The sequence below is a fragment of the Tetrao urogallus genome (assembly GCF_951394365.1).
Source record: "Tetrao urogallus genome assembly, chromosome: 14".
Classification (NCBI taxonomy): Eukaryota; Metazoa; Chordata; class Aves; order Galliformes; family Phasianidae; genus Tetrao; species Tetrao urogallus.
The window spans coordinates 7,249,606-7,268,827 of NC_136827.1; the positions used below are offsets into that span (position 1 = coordinate 7,249,606).

General features: G+C 38.6%; 1 protein-coding gene across 1 annotated transcript in view; it reads left to right on the forward strand.

The window, feature by feature from the left end:
• The window catches only part of ATP10B (ATPase phospholipid transporting 10B (putative)), a gene marked incomplete at both ends in the record, with an annotated part of 55,203 nt that extends 37,083 nt beyond the window's left edge, over positions 1–18,120 (forward strand). The window contains 13 exons of the mRNA XM_079542239.1: positions 456–635; positions 1,214–1,799; positions 2,315–2,421; positions 3,123–3,249; positions 4,748–4,932; positions 8,543–8,855; positions 10,049–10,125; positions 10,635–10,760; positions 12,120–12,320; positions 14,044–14,124; positions 14,252–14,356; positions 14,819–15,006; positions 17,613–18,120. Coding sequence (XP_079398365.1) covers positions 456–635; positions 1,214–1,799; positions 2,315–2,421; positions 3,123–3,249; positions 4,748–4,932; positions 8,543–8,855; positions 10,049–10,125; positions 10,635–10,760; positions 12,120–12,320; positions 14,044–14,124; positions 14,252–14,356; positions 14,819–15,006; positions 17,613–18,120 — 2,784 coding nt within the window. The remainder of the gene's footprint in view (positions 1–455; positions 636–1,213; positions 1,800–2,314; positions 2,422–3,122; positions 3,250–4,747; positions 4,933–8,542; positions 8,856–10,048; positions 10,126–10,634; positions 10,761–12,119; positions 12,321–14,043; positions 14,125–14,251; positions 14,357–14,818; positions 15,007–17,612) is intronic.
• Positions 18,121–19,222: the final 1,102 nt, after the last annotated feature.

The following is a 19,222-nucleotide window of genomic DNA, read 5'->3' on the forward strand; positions in this document are numbered from 1 at the left end:
AAAACAGTTTGAGACAAACTTCTCTTTCAGGAAGCAAAGCTGTATTGTAAGCAAGCCATAAGCCACCTGTATTCTCTGTTGAAATAAAATTCCCATTCCCCCAGTGTGATAGGAGATTCCAAATGCATTTCCATCTGGGATGCCCCTTAATTCAATAGTCAGCACTTTCAAAATTGGGGGTCATATTATAGACTATTCTTGGGATATATCTCAGAAGAAATAAAATTCTGAAACTTCCTTCTATTTTAAGGAGTATTTCCTCCTAATAATCTAATTAGTTATTCAGCCTTTAGGAATCCATCCTTTCCCCTAGACATTCAGTAAAAAGGCATTTACCTTATGTAATTCTAGGTGTGAACTCAGTAAGAAATAACAAAAAGAATACTGAGCTGAGAGCTCTTTCTTGGTGACAGCTGTAAATGCAAATAATTCTCCTTAAGTAATTTCTCTTGCAGGAGAAGGATGTGACTCCGGATAGCAGGCTGCTGAGGAGAGTGAGGGAAGCTGCACTGCGGACTGAAAACTTCTCTCCTTTTATACATATGAAAACTGCCACTGCTCTCACTGACTTTTTTCTTGCCCTTGCCATCTGCAATACAGTCGTGGTCTCCACAACCACTGAGCCAAGACAAAGGGTAATCTAACTTTGATTAACCGTTCAAGAGAAATTAATTATGCTTGCATTTAACAACATAGGGTAGTGTTCAGTGAAACCTGAGCAATGGTTATTTGGGGCACTCTTCTCCAGTTCTTTTACCTTTTGTGTAGTGTGCACCATCTCACTGCCTACATACATCCCTACCCAACAAGGCTCTTTATGTTTGATGGATAGCTATGACTACCATGCTATCTGCACTTTCCCTTTTAGCTTTAATATTACATTTACAGTAATAAATATGCTGAATGTACTGGATTTTCTCTTATCTCTCAGGCCGTTAAAAGAATTACAAGAGCCTTGATTCCATCTCTATTTCAGAGGCAGAGAGACAAATCACCATCAAATTTGGATGTCACTTCACAAATGACTTCTCTACAGATCTCCCCAACACAGTTAAATAGGAAAAAAAAAAAAAAAAACCAAAAAACATTGCAGCTCTATTTTATTAATGTCACTTAGATGCAAAGAAATATGTTTTGCTTTTGGAAAATATCTTGTAGCTCATATTTGTTTATCTTTGTCCATGGTAAACCAAGATTTTCTCATAATTTCTAGGTTACAGTCCCACCACCAATAAAACCCTCAGGAATCACCCTGGAGAAGATTCATCAGATATTTCAGCGATTGAAACTAGTAAGCCTTAGCCAGTCTTTTTCATCTTCTCAGTCTAGTTCAGACCTAGGAGCTAGCTTCAGTGCAAAGAACACAGAGGAGCATCTTGCCACGCTGGATTGCTGTGACAACGATGACAGCTGCTGTGACAGCAGTAGGGGCGCTGGGCTCCAAGACAAGAGCAGCACAGACATTGGCAGTGCTTCCTTGGATGAGGTTTTTCAGTCCGTTACTCGTGCTACTTTGCCAACAGACTTTTGCTATGAGGCTGAGAGCCCAGATGAGGCAGCACTTGTCTATGCTGCCCAAGCATACAGTTTTACTTTAGTGTCCCGGACTCCTGAACAGGTGACAGTACGGTTGCCACAGGGCACACTTCTAACTTTTGATATTCTCTACACTTTGGGATTTGACTCAGTAAGGAAAAGGATGTCTGTAGTGGTGAGACACCCTCTGACCAAGGAGATCATTGTCTACACAAAAGGAGCTGACTCTGTTATAATGGACTTGTTGGAAGACCCTGGCAAAGGTAATTAGTCAAAGAGCTATTTCTGTTGTGTCTCCTACACAGAGGCATAAGAAGTCTGCAGTACCATTTTTTGCATGAAATATTATATCTAGGCATCAGGAGTATAAAAAAAGAACAAGCTCTCCATGGTGTTATCCTTGCAGATCAGAACTGAGGTACTTATTTAACCTGAGGAGTGCTGAGAATATGGAATGGGCTAATTAAAATTCACTGACGATGCTAACCCGTGTGGACTGTGTACTCTGCAATAATACTGTCATAAGGAGCTGACCATGGTATTTTAGCTTGTCAGCAAGAGTGCTATAACATTAAAAAACAAACAAACAAAAAGCAAGTAATGTAGTTTTAAAGGAAACAAGGAACCTTACTAAGCTTTTGGTTTATGCAACCCATGGCCACTTTAAAGGGAATTGCTGTTACTATGAAGTCCTGTTTTCACTAATGTCCACCCTTAGGTGATTAAGTCTGAAATGATCTGTGCTTAACATATGGAATATTTTCCTTGTATTTCACAGCTGATACTAATGCAGAGAGGAGAATGAAAAGAATAAAAGACAAAACACAGAAACATTTGGACTACTATGCACGTGATGGCCTCCGAACTCTTTGCATAGCTAAGAAGGTAGGAAGGCATTCCCTAATGTTTGCAGTTTTCTGTATATGTCATTAGATTTATTAGAAAAATGCAGTAGTTATAATGCTTTGTTCTTTGGAAAACAAGACTGATTGAGCACATTTTATGTCATTCTTTGATTGTTCTGCATTCTTTTTCTCCTCTTTTTCTCCAGTGTTTGGCTAGTTTAGGCAGACAATGGATTCTTCATCAGCCTCAATGCATTCATTTCTGTTTATCCTGTGGCAACTCTAGCTGACCTTTTCTAGTACAGATTCCAGGAAAGAAACAGAAAGTCCATAAGAGAGCCAACCTTCTGTTTTTCTTGGCATTCAGCTTTCCAAAATCTTGTTCTCAGCCTGGGTCAGTGCATTTTAGCCTGATACAGAAGGTGTCTGTGCAATAAATGGGTCATATTCAAACACTCGAGAAATGTGGAGTGATCTTCAGAATCTGTGTGCTCCAGTCCAGACTCTGAGCTGAGGGCTGTGGGAACAGCAGTTTCTGTAGACCATGTTTTTAATACTTAGCTTCTGCATTGCTACTCATTGCTGCTCTTTCTGCAATCTAAAATTGAAAAAGTTTGGGCTGTTTTGAAGGCAACGGAGTACCATAACAATCCAGGAGCTAAGTCTTGCAATCCAGAGTGTCGGCATCCTTCTCCTCTTATTTAAATTTAAAATGAGTTCTGCTTAAATTGTATTATGCAGGTCTTGAGTGAGGATGACTTTCAGAAATGGGCCAATTTTCGTCAAGAGGCAGAAGCTGCATTTGACAACAGAGATGAGCTGTTAATGGAGACAGCACAGCATCTGGAGACCAAACTCACCTTGCTGGGTAGCTAAAAATATGAATTGTCATTGCATGAAGTATCACTTGCTCTTCTGTGATATTCTTGGCAATCAGACAGACAACAGCTTATACTAGTTTATATCAAAAAGGCTTCCTCTGAGGTTTGAAAATCTCAGGGCAAGAGTTCACAATCCAGTGATGGTGTTTAAACAAGTTCTTATGCATTTTGAGTAGCAGTAACTTTGAAAAGGTGTACTGAAACTTTCATGTGCCATAAGCAAAGAACGTGTTCATCAGATGTTACTGCAGCTCTGCTGACATGATAGATAATGAAGTTCCCATAACTTGATAGCATTTGTGTCCTCAGATAAACCTATAAAATGGTATATATCGAGTTTATTTTTGAGCACAAATTCCAAGGGAATTTCTATTTTAGAACTGCATTATAAAAAATGGTAACTGCACAAAGGCATTCTTGCTAGCAAATTCCTGCCATCATTTCACTGTCATGTTTGCTTTCTGAATTTTGTAAAATAGTAAACGTATTTCATGTTAAAAGTTACCTTTCTTGTACTTGTGCATCTTCCAAATCCGTAGTATCTTTTTCACTTTCACCTTATTCTGTTAAATTGCAGAGAATTTCAGTGCTTTTTTTCTTCATTTTTCCAAATATTTTGGTCTTTAAGACTTCGGTTTTCAGATTCACCCCATTTTTATCTTTCTGTGAATACAGTCTTTCCCCATACTTTGTTATCCTCTGAATTTCTATGATTGCAAACTAGTGGCATTATGGCTTCTCATAATCTCTGCAATGATTTTAAAAATTAAAGTAACAGCATTAAATGCCATAAGCAGAATGACATAAGAAGTAATGTAGGTCTTGTCAGAATCTGTTACCTTTGCCGACTCTGAAGGCTCTGTGTGCATTCATACTTCATTTCGCAAAAACTGTTATTTTAGCTTGAATCAGTATCTGTAACACACCATGTTTATAGCATCTCCAAACTGACCTCTAGTGGAAGAGATAAGAAGAGTATTTTAACATTCAGGTGGTGATTTGGGTCCAGGATGAGTGTGTGGCATCTGTTTTTAAGTTTGCACATTTTAAAAAAGGAAACATCCTGTATCTTTGCTTTTCCCTTTGATGAGTGGAGCCTCTAACTTGGCAACAGGATAACATTCATTTAAATAGCCAAAGTTCATCTTTCCTGGTTGCTTATATGGGGCTTGATGCAGTACTTTAAAAATGCATATGGTGTAATTCCTCTGCCAGTACATTGTCATTTTGGTTTATTAAGAAGAAATGAAATATATTGTTCTAGCATCAAGTAAAATGAAGAGCCAGAATTTGATTGATGACAGATTTAGGTCTTAATCCAAATGCAGATTTTGTGCCTGTGTGCTTATTAGCTGGACAATACATTGATTCAACTCTTTATAAGCTCAGGATAATAACTGAATCATTTTTCTTTAAGAAAAAGAAAGCAAGATGCTTTCCAAATGAAAGAAAATCAGTTCACGTCTTCTTCTCCTGTTTGCCCAGGAGCAACAGGGATTGAAGATCGGCTACAAGATGGAGTGCCTGACACTATCGCAGCGCTTCGAGAAGCTGGGATACAGATCTGGGTGCTGACAGGGGACAAACAGGAAACAGCAGTTAACATTGCATATTCCTGTAAGCTCCTGGACCAAAGGGACACTGTCTTCACTATTAACACAGAAAATAAGGTGAGTGCAGAGAAATAGAGAGTGCTGTCGCTCCATTTCTTCACAGCTTGCAGTTTGACACTGTTCTGCTTTAAGCTGCAATCACCACAAGAAAACACAGCTAAGTCAATGAAACTGCATTAGGCCATATACTCTCTAGACTGCGTGTGACAGGATGAGCTGGAACACAAGACAGTTGTGTATAATTTAGTTCACTTAAAATAAAATGAGTTTCCCAAATAAAATCTATCTTTTCTAAAAATGACTTCTCCAGCGAGCTTTATGAAGAGAATAATATGGAGTTGTGATTCCTTATACATGCAGTTCTGATAAATGCAGTGTCTGATTCTTTAATAGAATTGATAGTTATCTTTTCACATTACAATGGAAATTTCAGCTGCAGTGGTATTATAAATCCAGGTGATATCTGTAGAAAGTTGGGCTTTTGGAAAGTACTTGCATGAGTCAGTCTGGAGAAAAAAAAAGAAAGAAAAAAAAAAAAAAAGCAGGTATAGATTTAATGAAATTCAGAACTTTCTAGTTGCATGTTCCCAAATAGGATTAGGCTGAAGCAGAAATATATTGGCAAATAAAAGTGTCTTTTTGAGTAAGCAACATTTCACCTTCTCACATACTTAAATATAGTTCTTGTGAAGAGGTTGAAGAAGCAGTGACTTTATTGACACTCCATCATGGCAAGCTTAGTTGTAGATACACACAGATATTCCCTGAATTTCCATGGGCAGCGAGAAGGTCAGATGGTGGGAAAGGCAAGCATGCTCCAGAATGGAAGTAATCACTTGAAAGGCATTACTGACAGCTCCTGTGGCTCATGAAAATACAATCAGTAGTACAATCTATGGCTACTCCTAAAACCACCTGGACAGATAAGAGAAATGGAGAAACTTTCAGCAGAGGTAGATGCCATTAAGGACAGTGAGGATTAAATACTTTAGAAAAACAGCTCTTGCTTTTGCAGATTTTGGAGCAACATTAGTAGGATACCAGGGAAACCATCGCTTTCAGCAAGTGGAATGTCCACTATAGTGCACAGCTTCACATCTCATTGCTCTGGGCATCCTGGCGAGGCAGATGGCTTTGAGAGGCAGACTTAGGGATGGGCAAGTTCAAGCATTGCAGCTTAGCCAGAACCAATTGCAAAGGGGAAGCCAGTCTTTACCATGTTTAATGTCCAAAAGGCCATCTGTGCTGTCCTCATCCTTATTTCGTTGTTAATGCTCTCTTATCCACCCATGTGCTGTGAGGGGCAGCATAGTGCTGCTCTGTTCTCTTCATGCAGCATACTCTTGTGAGCCACACTCAGCAGCAATAAGAGCTGTCGTGAGAAAAGCTTTTTTGTAGGTAGAAGGTCAAAGGGAGAAGGCAGGGCTTCTTTCTGGGCTAGACAAATCATTTGTCATGCTTTCCTCCATTTTTTTCCCCATGGAAGATAGATTCCTAATCCAACTTTGATTTTTTTTCCATAAAGCTATTATGAGGATAATTAAATAATTTTAAAATACTGACTGTTTTTCTTATGATAGGCAATTGTATAGAACAGTTAGATGGCCTACTTTCTAGCTTCTTTTGTCTGCAGCTTGTAGCTCTCCAAAAAGGAATAAAATCCTATGCAAATGTCTCTCCCTTTTAATGTCACGGAAATAGGGAAACACACAAAGATGATATGGAATTTGGCATGGAATGCATTCCTTGCTTCAATGTGTAATTTCATTTGATACGCGTATCTGCTTTAACGGAAGGCAGAATGAATATATTTAGGATGGAAATGAGAAGATGGTTTCTGTCAGAGGAGGGATGCTGCAAGCAGCACCGCCCCACCTCCAGGAAACAGTTACTTGTGCCCAGCTACAGCACCCAGCAGGGCCATCAGGCTGGGGCAGGTGTGTGCTGCATGCATATAAGTGCTTGCATGAATATATGTGGTTCAAAATGAAGCCAAGGGTACAATTTCTGGGAAGCTTCCTGATAGCTGCAGTGGAGGAAAACAAAGATACAGGCAATGGTCCTTTCACAAAAGCCCGTTAATTTTCATAAAGTTAACTCTTAAGCAAAATACCCATTGAAGTACAAAGCGTTTGATGGGGGTTAATAGAAGATGATAGCTGAAGTGGATTCAGGTGGAAAATACCACAGTGCTTCTTTATACCTATGGGTAATTTTCTACTACCAGAAGTTCATCTTTGTTCATGCCCAAGTTCTTCCCCTGCAGGATTCTGAATTCAAGAGGTTGAAATATTTTAGCATCTTTGCCTGTTTTTCATTTTGCTGTCTGAATCAATTTTGAGCACTGCATCAAGAAATCCAGTCTTTTCTGCTGTGCCAGATAATTTTACCCAATCCTTTCTTGTACTGAGGAAAATGTGAGGCTCAACAACAAGGGGAGACAATTGCAAGGGCAGCAGTTGGGGAATCACAGTGGCAGTGGGAAAGGATAGACTTTCCAGCCCTAAGCCCAGCAGCTTATTGAAATGCTGGAAATTAGCCATCTTCCAGTAAGACGCAACACAAGCAGGCAGTTTGGAGGGATTCCTTTAAAAATGAAAACCCCAGCAATCCTGGAATTTCCCATACAATTTTTGGTTTGCTCACAGAAGGATGATGTCGCTTCAATATTTTTTTGAGATTTCAGTGTGCAGGCTAGATGTAGCTCTTTATTAGGTGTCAGAGGAACATTTGATTCCAGAACCTCCCACTGAAGTGTAATTTAAATCTTGCAAACATCCTACACAAGTACCTTATGCAACACGAAGTGAAAATAACATTTCAGAACTGAATCATCATTCAATAAAGCTGACAAAAAGGTAGGAAAAGGAGTGATTAGCTCCTCAGGTATTTGGTACTGTGCCCCAGAAGGAGGACTTTTAGCACTAACAGGCAGCAAAATCACTTTTAGATCATTGTGATGTCTTTTGATAGTGGTGCACCAAATTGGGAGATCTGTAGAGGAGCGGTAGAAGTGCCCCCATCAGTCGGTATGGGATGCTACATCCACTCAGGCTGTGTGTATGTGGAAAGGGGCTCTGATCCAAAATGAGGCAAATTTGCTAGTAGGGAAAGGCTTAGCCTGTATTTGAGGTACAGAACTGTGTAATACAAAGCTTTATTTCTGTCCCTTTGACTCAGACCTGATTTGTGACCTAGAAAAGGCCAAACTGTCAAAGTTACTAATTTTGAACAGCTGAACCTCTTGTTTCTCTGCCATCATTTATTTCTGACAGAAGCAAGAGCTGGACTATCTCAAATAATTCACATCAGAGCTTGTTTTAAAAAATCACCTTTAACAAAAAAAAAATTTTTCTTTCTGAGCTCTCAGCATTGCAAATAGAAATATGTCCTCCTGAAGGGAGCTTATTTTCTGTTTTGAAGTAATTTCTTCTTGTAGTTAACTACCTGATAAGATGTGCAGTGTTTTCACTGAAGGATTTAATGTCGTCACTGGAATAATCTCCAATCTGATGAATCAGTGCCTTTCTCAGTCAGTTTTCCCCAGTGTTCATCTGATAGGCTCCAACCCACTGGCACGATTATACAAACACACACTTTGTAAGGTGCTGTGCTGTGGAGGGAGATGGAGATAACTATTTCTAGCAACACTTCTGTTTTCTTACAGGAAACTTGCGAATCGCTCTTGAATTTAACCTTGGAAGAAGTGAGGAAGAACTATGAGGTTGAAAAACCACGGAGGAAACTTTTTGGCTTTATCCCAACATCTTTACCAGCCTCTGAGACACCCAGCCCTGAATTTGGGCTGGTGATCGATGGAAGGACGCTGGACGTCATCCTGCAGGGAGGTCTGGAGGAGCGGTTCTTGGAGCTGGCGCGGCTCTGCCGCTCGGTGCTGTGCTGCCGTTCCACCCCGCTGCAGAAGAGCATTGTGGTCAAGCTGGTGCGGAGGCAGCTCAAAGTGATGACCCTGTCCATAGGTACCACTCTTTGGAATCTTACAGCAGAAAGAGGGAAGCGGGTTCTTTCTCTGTGAGTTATGAAAACGTGTGGAATGTGTACATTGCATGAGCTACTTCTAATTGCCCTTGGATAGACACAGTGGAAAACAAGTACTGAATAGTCTTTCCTGACCAATAAGCATATGGAAGTCCTCCTTTAGCTTTCAGTACAACCCCCGTTTGAACAAGATGAAAGCACTCCATGTACCATAACTCCCAGTAGTCCCTTTCAAGCACAGCAGTGCAAACATATGTACACATTCCCCGTGGAATCCACTCACCTAGGGAAGCAAAGCAGTCAGAAATAGTTACTGTTTTCTGTTTTCACAAAGGCCTTCTCCTGTCAGATTTTCCCAGCTGGTGAAAATAGCATTATTCCCAGAGTAGCATTAAACACCGACTCCTTTGCTTTTTACCTTCAAATAATGTGAAATGTGTTGAGTTTCCTGCTCACTGTTGGTAAGAGATCCTGCTAAAATCCTTGCAGAATTGATTTTTATGACTTAAAACTAAAAAGTACATCTCTGTGGACCAACAAGGCGTATCAGAAAAGGAAGAGCCTGGTATATATTAAATTTCTTGCTTTGCCTCAGATTTCAAAATACAAAATTTCAGCCTTCCACTTCATTTCATTTACTTTACCAGGTAACCTAATTCACAGTCTCCACATTGCAGGCAATCATTGCTGTTTCTTTCCATGGAAATTTGGTTATGTATTCAACATATTGCTGAAAGTTGAAAAGAGCAGAATAACTCATGAAATAGGCTTGTTACATTGTCAATTGGAATAAAATTTGTCATATAATTCAAAAAGTTCAGTGAAATAGGGTGCTGCAAAGCATGTGGTTGAGCATACGGAGTTCACCAAGCAGAAATGTACAAAATAGTGCAGATGTAGATGGTGTCTGGGCGTCCATGCCACCAGCCAAGCTGGTCCCAGTGCTAGGCTGAGGAGGATGTTCCAACCAAGATCAGAACCTAAAGGTCACAATTGCTTGATGCCGTCTGTTACCTTAGTGAAGATGCATGGTACAACATAATTGCCTACATTTAACAGCACAGCTGTGGTTATTTTTTTGTTGTTGTTGTTCGTTTGTTCTTTTAGCTCTAGCATAGTCATGTTAAGCACCTTTCTTGTGCCTTTGCTGTTCACTTCGGTCTTCCCTTTCTAGGTGATGGTGCAAATGATGTAAGTATGATTCAAGCAGCTGATGTTGGAATTGGAATATCTGGCCAAGAAGGCATGCAGGTATCTGTTCAGTTTACTTCCTCTTCTCTTTTGTCAAATAGGTTCTTGCTCATTAATAAGTTTCATAGCAGCCCTGTATTCTGAGTACCACAGGCTGGCATTATTACTGTCATAAAAGAATATGCAGTCCATAATTGCGAGTCCAGATAAAAAAGAGAGTTTGAGCCAACAATTAGCATTCATGGAGAAATAAGTATTTGCTTATAAGCCTGGAAAATTAACAGATGCCTGTCCACTTTTAGGTTAGCATCTGGTCTGTGAACAGACTCTGCTAATAACATTTTCAGATTTTGCTGATTTTCAGTGTTTTCTGCCTCAGATTCTTTGCCACATATCCCCTTTCCTTCTTCTCATCAGATGGAGAGTTCTGCAGATAAAGAAATTTCTCAATTATTTTTATTACAATGTGCAATAGTAGAAAATTGTTTTGAAGTCCATATACAGAATCCATCTCGCTGGATGGGTGAAAAAGATAGATTGTAAAGTAACTTCTGTTCTCTTTAATGAAGGCTGTGATGGCTAGTGACTTTGCAATATCCCGATTCAAGCATCTCAAAAAACTGCTTCTCGTCCATGGACACTGGTGTTATGCTCGCTTGGCAAAGATGGTGATTTACTTTTTCTACAAAAATGTGGTAAGATGATTAAAATTCTGGAAGCTTTCATCCTAGCAATCGCTAATTAAAGGAGTGTTTTGTTTTTTGAAGACATTGCTCTCTCTTTTTTTTTTTTTTTTTTATGAAGCTGCAATCTCTGCCTCTCCACTTTGCAGAAGTTTAGGGTTTGCTATTTCCATCTTAGTAATATACTGCATAAAGAATAGAGAAAAATATGGAATCTAAATATCTATTGAAATAGCATTATTCCATGGGGAAAAAGGAACTCAAGGTTTTGTAATTCTATATAGCAGTTCAAGAAACTTTATTAATAATACCCATGAGTTTCAAAATAAAATTTGCATAAGGAGCAGCCAATTATTAGTGCTGGAATACAGAAGATGACTCTGCACTAAAAAACGATTGCCTGTGAAACCTGATTTTTTTTGCATTTAATTTGATAGGAACCACTTGCAAGCAATGATGCAGTCATATCTGGCATTTTTATTAAAAATTTAATGTATATGCAAATTAATGGCGCATTGAAGAATAATGTAAAGTGGATAAAACTGACAGCAGTACAGTTTCTGCAAGACTGTGCAAACAACTCTATCTGACACAAAATGTACTCTCTGAGCATGAAAGACTATTTACTAAGAATTCAAAGCATCCATATTTTATTTTTTTTAATATATAATTTTGAATAAGGATTATGTCCTGTCAGTGTTAACACTTGTAATGGAAATGGAAAATTTTCTTTTTCCTAACTGGGCACCCTTTCTCAGTTCAAAAGAAATTGCAACGTGAAATAGCTCTCCAGACCAGGAAGCTGCTGTTCTATTATCTCCTTGGTACCATTAGGGAGCAGGAGGCCTTTGATTCCATACTGACAGCAAGCCTGTAAAAGGATTTTAAAGTCTGGCATTCATAGCTGTGAACAATTTGTTTAATTATTCTCTGATATTTTCTTTAAGAAACCTAACAGCTTTTATAAAGCTGTATCACAGTGGGTCAGTGTGAAGCAGTCCCTTGAGATATACTGCTTTATGGAACAACACACAGAGATGTCTACTGAAAGCACCTTTAACTAAAATAAAGTATTCTTTGGAAACTGTTAACAACCAATGTGCTGCATAAGCTTCTTTGATGGGACTATGGGAGGTGTAAACTACCTGTGTATTGCAAACTAAAGGGTCCACATGAGCTTTCAGAGTAGGGAATAATGAGGTGGGAGGGGGAGAAGAGCATAAAGGAGAAGCCACAGGAAATGTGTATCTCTACTGCCTTCACAACCCAAAGAGAAAGCACATCAGCATGAAGGGATGTGCTTTTGCACATACGAAGAGCAACAGTTCAGCCTGTAACAGAGCACTGGGTTTGTACTTTCTTCTCCAACAGAGCTACGTCAACCTGCTCTTCTGGTACCAGTTCTTCTGCGGGTTCTCAGGCAACACAATGATAGATTATTGGCAGATGATTTTTTTCAATCTTTTCTTCACCTCGTTACCCCCTCTGGTCTTTGGAGTTCTGGATAGAGATGTTTCTGCAGAAACACTACTGAGCTTGCCTGAGTTGTACAAGAATGGGCAGAATTCAGAGGTATGTCTTGATTCCTGAATAACTGCTTGGTAAGCCAGAAGACAACAGTGTTTTTGGTTTTGTGGAAAGGGAGGGAAGAGTTTCAGACTCAACTGGAACCAAATTATCTATTTATATATTCTATTTTACTGATATCCACAAAAAGAAGGGTTAATTGTAACTATCGGAATAGCTCCTAGGGAATATACAACTGAAGTTCCATCTTGGGAGTAAGTTGGTTACTTGTTCATGGTTGGAAGGTGTAAATGAAAAGGTTTATTCTGCCATTAAATGTATTGAGCAATCTGATTTGGTACCAGTTTGCTGCATTATAATAAATAAAGTGATATACTAGTGAATCAGACCTGTATTTGTTGTTTCTGATGTGAAGAAAAGATGATGGAGCAAATATGTGTGTGTGTATTGTATATAAACACACCATATATAGAAAAAAAATCCAAATGACAAAAAAAGAACGAGTGATTAAAAAGAGAAATATAACAAATGTAGCTTGAAATAGTTTGGCTGGTTCCTGATTAAACTCTGCTGAGATTTAGTGTTTCAAACAGTCTCAACGTACAGAAAAAAAATTGTCTTTAAAAGACTGCAGCACACTGAAAGGAAATGTAAATGTTTAAATCAATGAACAGCTGGACTTTTATTTTCTATTCTTGCATTCTGAAACAGACCTGTTAAATATATAAAGGTTTATGTCAGAGTTAGGTGTTCAGGTTGTCCCAATCCAAAGGTGTTCCATTTATTTACTACTTTAAACTGTCAGAAGTGGTAATGCTCAGAAAATATACATGTAAGATTATATTAAGTTTTTTCCTCATATTGTCTGTCAGGTTTAGAAAACTGGCCTGATCTCTGTATATTGTGACAATGCATATATTTATATATGTGCATGTGTGAGAGTTTGTATATACAGTAAAACATATTCCAAAATTGTCTTAGTATTTTCAATTTAAAATTATAAAAATGAAAATGGGCAAAATTTGATGTGTTCTTTGTTTTAGATCACAAAATTACAGGATAATTAGGAACTCTTCCTATCATTTCTTCTCATAATACTTGCTTTCCTTATCATGGACTGTGTTTTTTATCACTGACTGGGGTTCACATCATGTTCAGTAATGTTTTGAAAAATCTAGTCAAGGGTGTGCAGAATGTGGTGATTTTTGCAGGACTTTCCTTCTTAAGAGTTCTTGAACCTCACATATGTCATTATGAAGAGGTCATTATTTCTGATTTGACGTTGTCTGCCTTGAAACAGTAGGACCTTTCCTTCTGTTACTCCCAGAATGTTTGTGACACCACCGGTCTCTAGATAAGTTTAAATACATCTTGCAGTCAAATTAAGATGGTGCAAAATACATGCATCAAGGGAAGGATCCTTAAAACAAATTAACTTCATCCAACTGTACAGGAAGAGCTGTTTTTAAAAAGAATTTGAGGAATGGGATCCTGTGGGGAAGGATGGAAGCAGAGATTGTATTCCACTTTACAACCCCTAGCTGACTGGCTAATCTTCCCAGTAATCTTACTGTCTAGTTAACAAAGAGAAAATGTCTGTTCAGGGATAAGTCTTAGCTCTAAATCACCTGTTCAAGAGGCATTTGCTCATGAAGAGAGACCAGTTAGCTATAATGAGTAGCTGAGCAGAAGAAAAACAAGTATGTCTGCAGGACAGATCAGAAATGTGTGTACCATCATAATGACTGTTGTCTGTAAACTCCTACAGATATACAAGCTGTCGACTTTTATTATTACAATGTTGGATGCCTTCTATCAAAGCCTCGTTTGCTTCTTTGTCCCCTATTTGGTAAGTACAACGGTCATTCATATCCTCAGTCTCCAATCTTCTGTGAAAAATAGAAAAGAAAAAAAAAAAAGAAAAACTATCTTCTAAAAAGTCAAGGTTCAACACAATCTACTTACCTGTTTTCTAGGCATACAAGGATTCCGACATCGATGTGTTTTCCTTTGGAAACCCCATCAATACTGTTTCCCTCCTGACCATCCTCTTGCATCAGGCTCTAGAAATGAAAACATGGGTACGTGTTTGGCCTGTCCTATCCACATGACTTTTTTTATTTTCTAAATAATATTTTGTATAGACAAAGAGTTTTCTTTCAGAGTCTTTTACATTAATTCTGCGTCACAAAAAGAAAATAACATATGCAGTGAGACTTCACAATATGTCAGAATTTATTATTAGCTTCAGGGTAATAGCTTTGTAAGTGTAGAAACAAAAGGCACTTCTGCTTTGCTTTTGGACTGGACAGGACACCACTTTTACATATTTCAGTAACATGAGCAAAACACATTACTTCAAGAACTGTAACAGTTGTCACTATTGTCCCATAAGTTAATTTCCAGGCATTTGGCCTGCACTCTTCAAGAGGATGGATCTATTGGGTACCTGCTTTCTAGTCTTTTTTTTGTGTACTGTCTTGTACTAAGAGTCAGTGTCTCAAATGTATTATGGTCATTTTATGGTCATTTTATTCTTACAGACACTGTTCCACTGGATCACGATAATTGGGAGTGTGGTAATTTACTTCGTCTTCTCTCTGATCTACAATGCTGTGTGCATGGCCTGCAACCCTCCCACCGACTCCTACTGGATAATGGAGAAACAGCTTTCAGAGCCCACTTTCTATTTAGTGTGTCTCATCACTCCAACCATCGCACTCTTGCCAAGGTTTGAGCAAAGCACTCTTCTCAGTTTTCATTTTGTGAATTTGTAGGCGTTTGAGTGAAATAACAATAAGAATGCCTATGGATAGGAGATATGTGAGGCACAGGTGTTGTGCAGAGATAGGCTGTTGGTCTGGAAGTCAGAAACTTGGGTTCAACTTTCTGGTTCACGAATCATTAATTTATTCAGTCTTATAACCCTAGATAAGTCACTTATTGCCTTCATTTTCCCATCAGAAAAACCTTCCTTTCTGGGTGCTTCAAAGCTTACTGGTACAAATCCTTTATATAATTGTTCATTATGAAAAACACAATGTAGTAGAGCAGATGAAGGCTAGAAAACAAGACTTTGAAATGTTCCTATATACTTTGAAAGTTACAGAACATATTCTGTTGCTTCTGTACATTATAGTGCATCAGTAAGCCAAGTTTCCATATCAAATACCTTTCAACATCCAATGCAGAGTCTTAGTTTTATTCTGTGACTAGTCAGGTAGGTAGTGATAACTGCAATTGAATTTAAATGATATTTGGAGGAAGATTAATTGTTTTGATAGTTTCCAGGGAAAAGCTGGCTTGAAAACCTGCTCCCATATATGTATATGGTAACTTTACTATTTTTAATGCTTAATACCTTAATCATTCTTTAAGGTATGTTTTGTCTGAGCTGCGCCACTTTTCACATCTAAAATTTAAATTTAAAACTTAAATTTAAAATTTAAAAATTTTATTTCTGCTTAGACAATTGAAGTAATGGATCTGTTTGACTGACTTGCTAGTATTGTTCTTGTACTAATTGTCATGAAGTAGCACAGTATGCTGGAATTGGAAGAATCAAGAAAACATTTTTAGCACTTGTTTTTAATGCTATGAAGAATTAAAATTTGAATACTAACTTTGTCTTAAAGAAGCTCTCTGAGGAAAAATCATATTTCTCTTCAAATTAATTTTATTTCCCCAGCCGTTGTGATTTTGTGTTATGTTATATAACTTAAGGTCAGGATAAACAACACATAGTTCAGTGAGGTCTTATGTCTTCTAGGCAGAGCATCATTTTCCAAACTTTCTTTTCCTGTGTGATTTTTGTCTTCCTATAAGACCACATTCACAGTGTCATTTTTGATCCTGGGCTTTCTGCTCAGGTCTGCATCAAATGCATTGTTAAGAATTTAAGAATCCATATTGAGAATTCAGCAAGGTTAGGAGTGTTAGTTCCTCAGCAGAATACTGAGCCTAAAGATGTTTATCTTGTTTTCTTCGGAGTTGGAAAATTGCTGTTCCATCATGTAGATACCTAAGATTATTTTCTGTAGGGTCCTCAGTTCATAGAATCCCCGGGTTCTGCTACAACTGGTCTGTGTCAGCATATTGCACTGTATCTCACACTGCAGGGCTGTGAGAAGGGCAGCAGCAAGCAGAGTCTGTTGGTGGGATGTCCTTCTACCCAGTCTGCCATCAACTTACACAGAAGACACAGAGAACAGCTTGAGAGCAAGGATGGAGCAAAATGCGATCCATTTCTTGTGGGGTTGGGTTCTCTATAGTTGTTCTCTTAGCTGCCCAGCTGTAACTAGCAACTGCACAGCTCTGAAAGGGTATGAGCCTGGCCATGGGCATGGCTAATACAGACTTGATATAAGGAAGAAGTTCCTTCTTTACAATAAGGGCAGAGAGGCACTGGCACAGGTTGCCCAGAGAGCTGGTGGTCTCTGCAGACCCACAAGGTCAGGTTGGAGGGGCTCTGAGCACTTAGTTGAGCCATAGGTGTCCCTGCTCATTGCAGGGAAGTTGGACTGGATGTCCTTTAAAGATTGCTTCCAACTCAATTCTATTATTCTATGTATTTTTGTGTATTTCCTATCTATGAGAGACGAATGAGAGTCCATTGCTTTAAGAGCCCTTTCTGTACTCAGTCTGATTTGCTGGCATTTTTAACATTGTACGCTTATTTACGTATATATTTAGCAGCCAGATGCAAGAATGACACCTTCATTAATGCAATTTCAAAGAGCTCTGATGTTTGCTGTAAAATCTGTATAAAGGTCACGTATGTAAAGATCAAACCCTACTAGAAATGTTGTTTTGAGAGAGGCTTTGTTTTTCAGATAAGACTGTCATGATGTGCAGAGGTGTGTGTACTCTCACTGCACACAATATACAGCAATACAAGTTCTCTGTCCTGCATTGGCAAGTAGGACACAGTGTTTTTACTGCTTCCTGAGCAAATGCACCAGCTGATGTTAAATTTCTGGTTTTATGTTTTCTATCAATTTAAGGTTCTTTCTTTAGCCGGTTTTTGTAGTGTACAAAAGCTCCACAAATACTGAATCTCTTAGCGAGCTTCTGTGTATCATTCTTGCACTATTCAGTGACCAAATGGTTCTATTATCATGTTTTTAGTATTCATATGCTTGCAGTTAACTCCATACAGGTGAAGATAAGTGTACAGTTGCATTAATATCCAGAAGCCCTCTTTCAACTACCAGGTATAAGATGTCTATCAGAGGCCTGAAGGGCATTGGAAAATTAGCAACAGGATTTGTGTTATACAATGCAGACTATGGGAGGAGCCCACTGCTAAGACAATCCATTCTCTTCCTCTTTCATTAGGTACTTTATTTTTGCTCTTCGAGGAACCTTTGGAGCATCACTGCTTCTGAAAGCTCAACAGTTAGATAAACTTCCTAAAGGGCAACGGGATTGTGAGATCCAGAAACTGAGGTCAAGAAAGCAAACTACTTCTGATGCACCTGTAGTGTCACCAGCACCCAATGAGGATCTTGACCAACGCAACAGCCACTTTTGTTTTTCACCATTTTTACATCCAGTAGCAGCATCTGTACCTCCGGTGGACGCAGGAAGTCAGGGCCTTTTGGCCTCTGAGGTGAATCCTCTCCGGAAATGGGCACTTGAGGAAGGATACTATTTCTTTAACAGGTGGGCAGAGGAAGAATCTACTGCTACAGACTCTTCCTCAGGACCTCTCTCTGGCTGTTACCCCCTAGTATCCAGTGGGATAGCATCTCCTGTACAGGACAGTGGCAAACTAACTAAAGGAAAATCTAAGAATTTTAACTGTGGAAGCCATCGGCGATCTGTGAGTGCAGTGACACTTTGAAGATGCATTCAGAAATGAGATTCCTTTTCTGGACATGGTATCTCTGCTCTGCAGCGCAATTGGAGAAAGATAGCATCGGGAAAATAAAAATTACACTTATACTTCATCATAATGCTCACTACAAAAGGAGAGAGAGGTGTGGATTTACAAACTCACTGGAGTAGTGCAATAGGATTTCTAATATTCGGCTTCTCTTTAGTGCATATATCACTGGAGATGACTTCTTGATCTTCCTAGTATTGTGTCATTTGAGAAAAATTACGCAATCATTAAGCAATTGCTGAGAAAGCTACAATTTCTTTCTTTCTTCCAGGAATATTTTTCTTTCACGATACCAGTGAATAACTGCACTAGTGATGTGTCCATGTTGGAGTAATGGAAAGAAAATCCATTCAACAATAAGCAAGTCTTAGAGTAGCACACCCTACTTTAAACTTTCTAGAAAAGTCTTAGACATTACTAGCTTAAAAATTACAATTCTAGCAGGAAAAAGAAGTCTCCTGGTGCTGCAGAATCACAGCATCTGAAAGATACTAGAGAATGTTCAATTTTTAACATGTAGACTTCACATACCTTACAATACCAGGTCTACTGTGCTTCCCCTGCACAGTAAACTGTGTTTTATGCAGGCACTGGTTTTACCTGAGGCTTTTAAGAAAAGGAAAAAGCAGTTTATGAAATGGAAGAATGCAAATACAGAACTGCAAGAACTGACAGCATAACTCAACGATAAATGGAGTCTACTTCTTCATATCTGCAGAAGTAGACAGACATAACAAGTCTAATTCAAAGATTTATGTTCCAGAATGTTAAAATTCTCCCTGCTTTTTCACCTGGAAATCATTTTGTTCCTTTAATTCCCTGTCTTATCTTATATTGCTGCTGCATTCAATCAAGTATAAATTATGTTTTTCCCCTCACTTACTTACATTCAGTAGTTGATGGAGATACTAATGACAAAGATTTTGACACGTAATATATGAAGGTTCACTAACCACATTGCAACACATGGTATAAAATGACCAAGATATGCATAATATGTCCCTCCTTTTTGTTATCTCTGGGCAACAAGATGCAAGGAATTAAAAAACACAAAATGTCA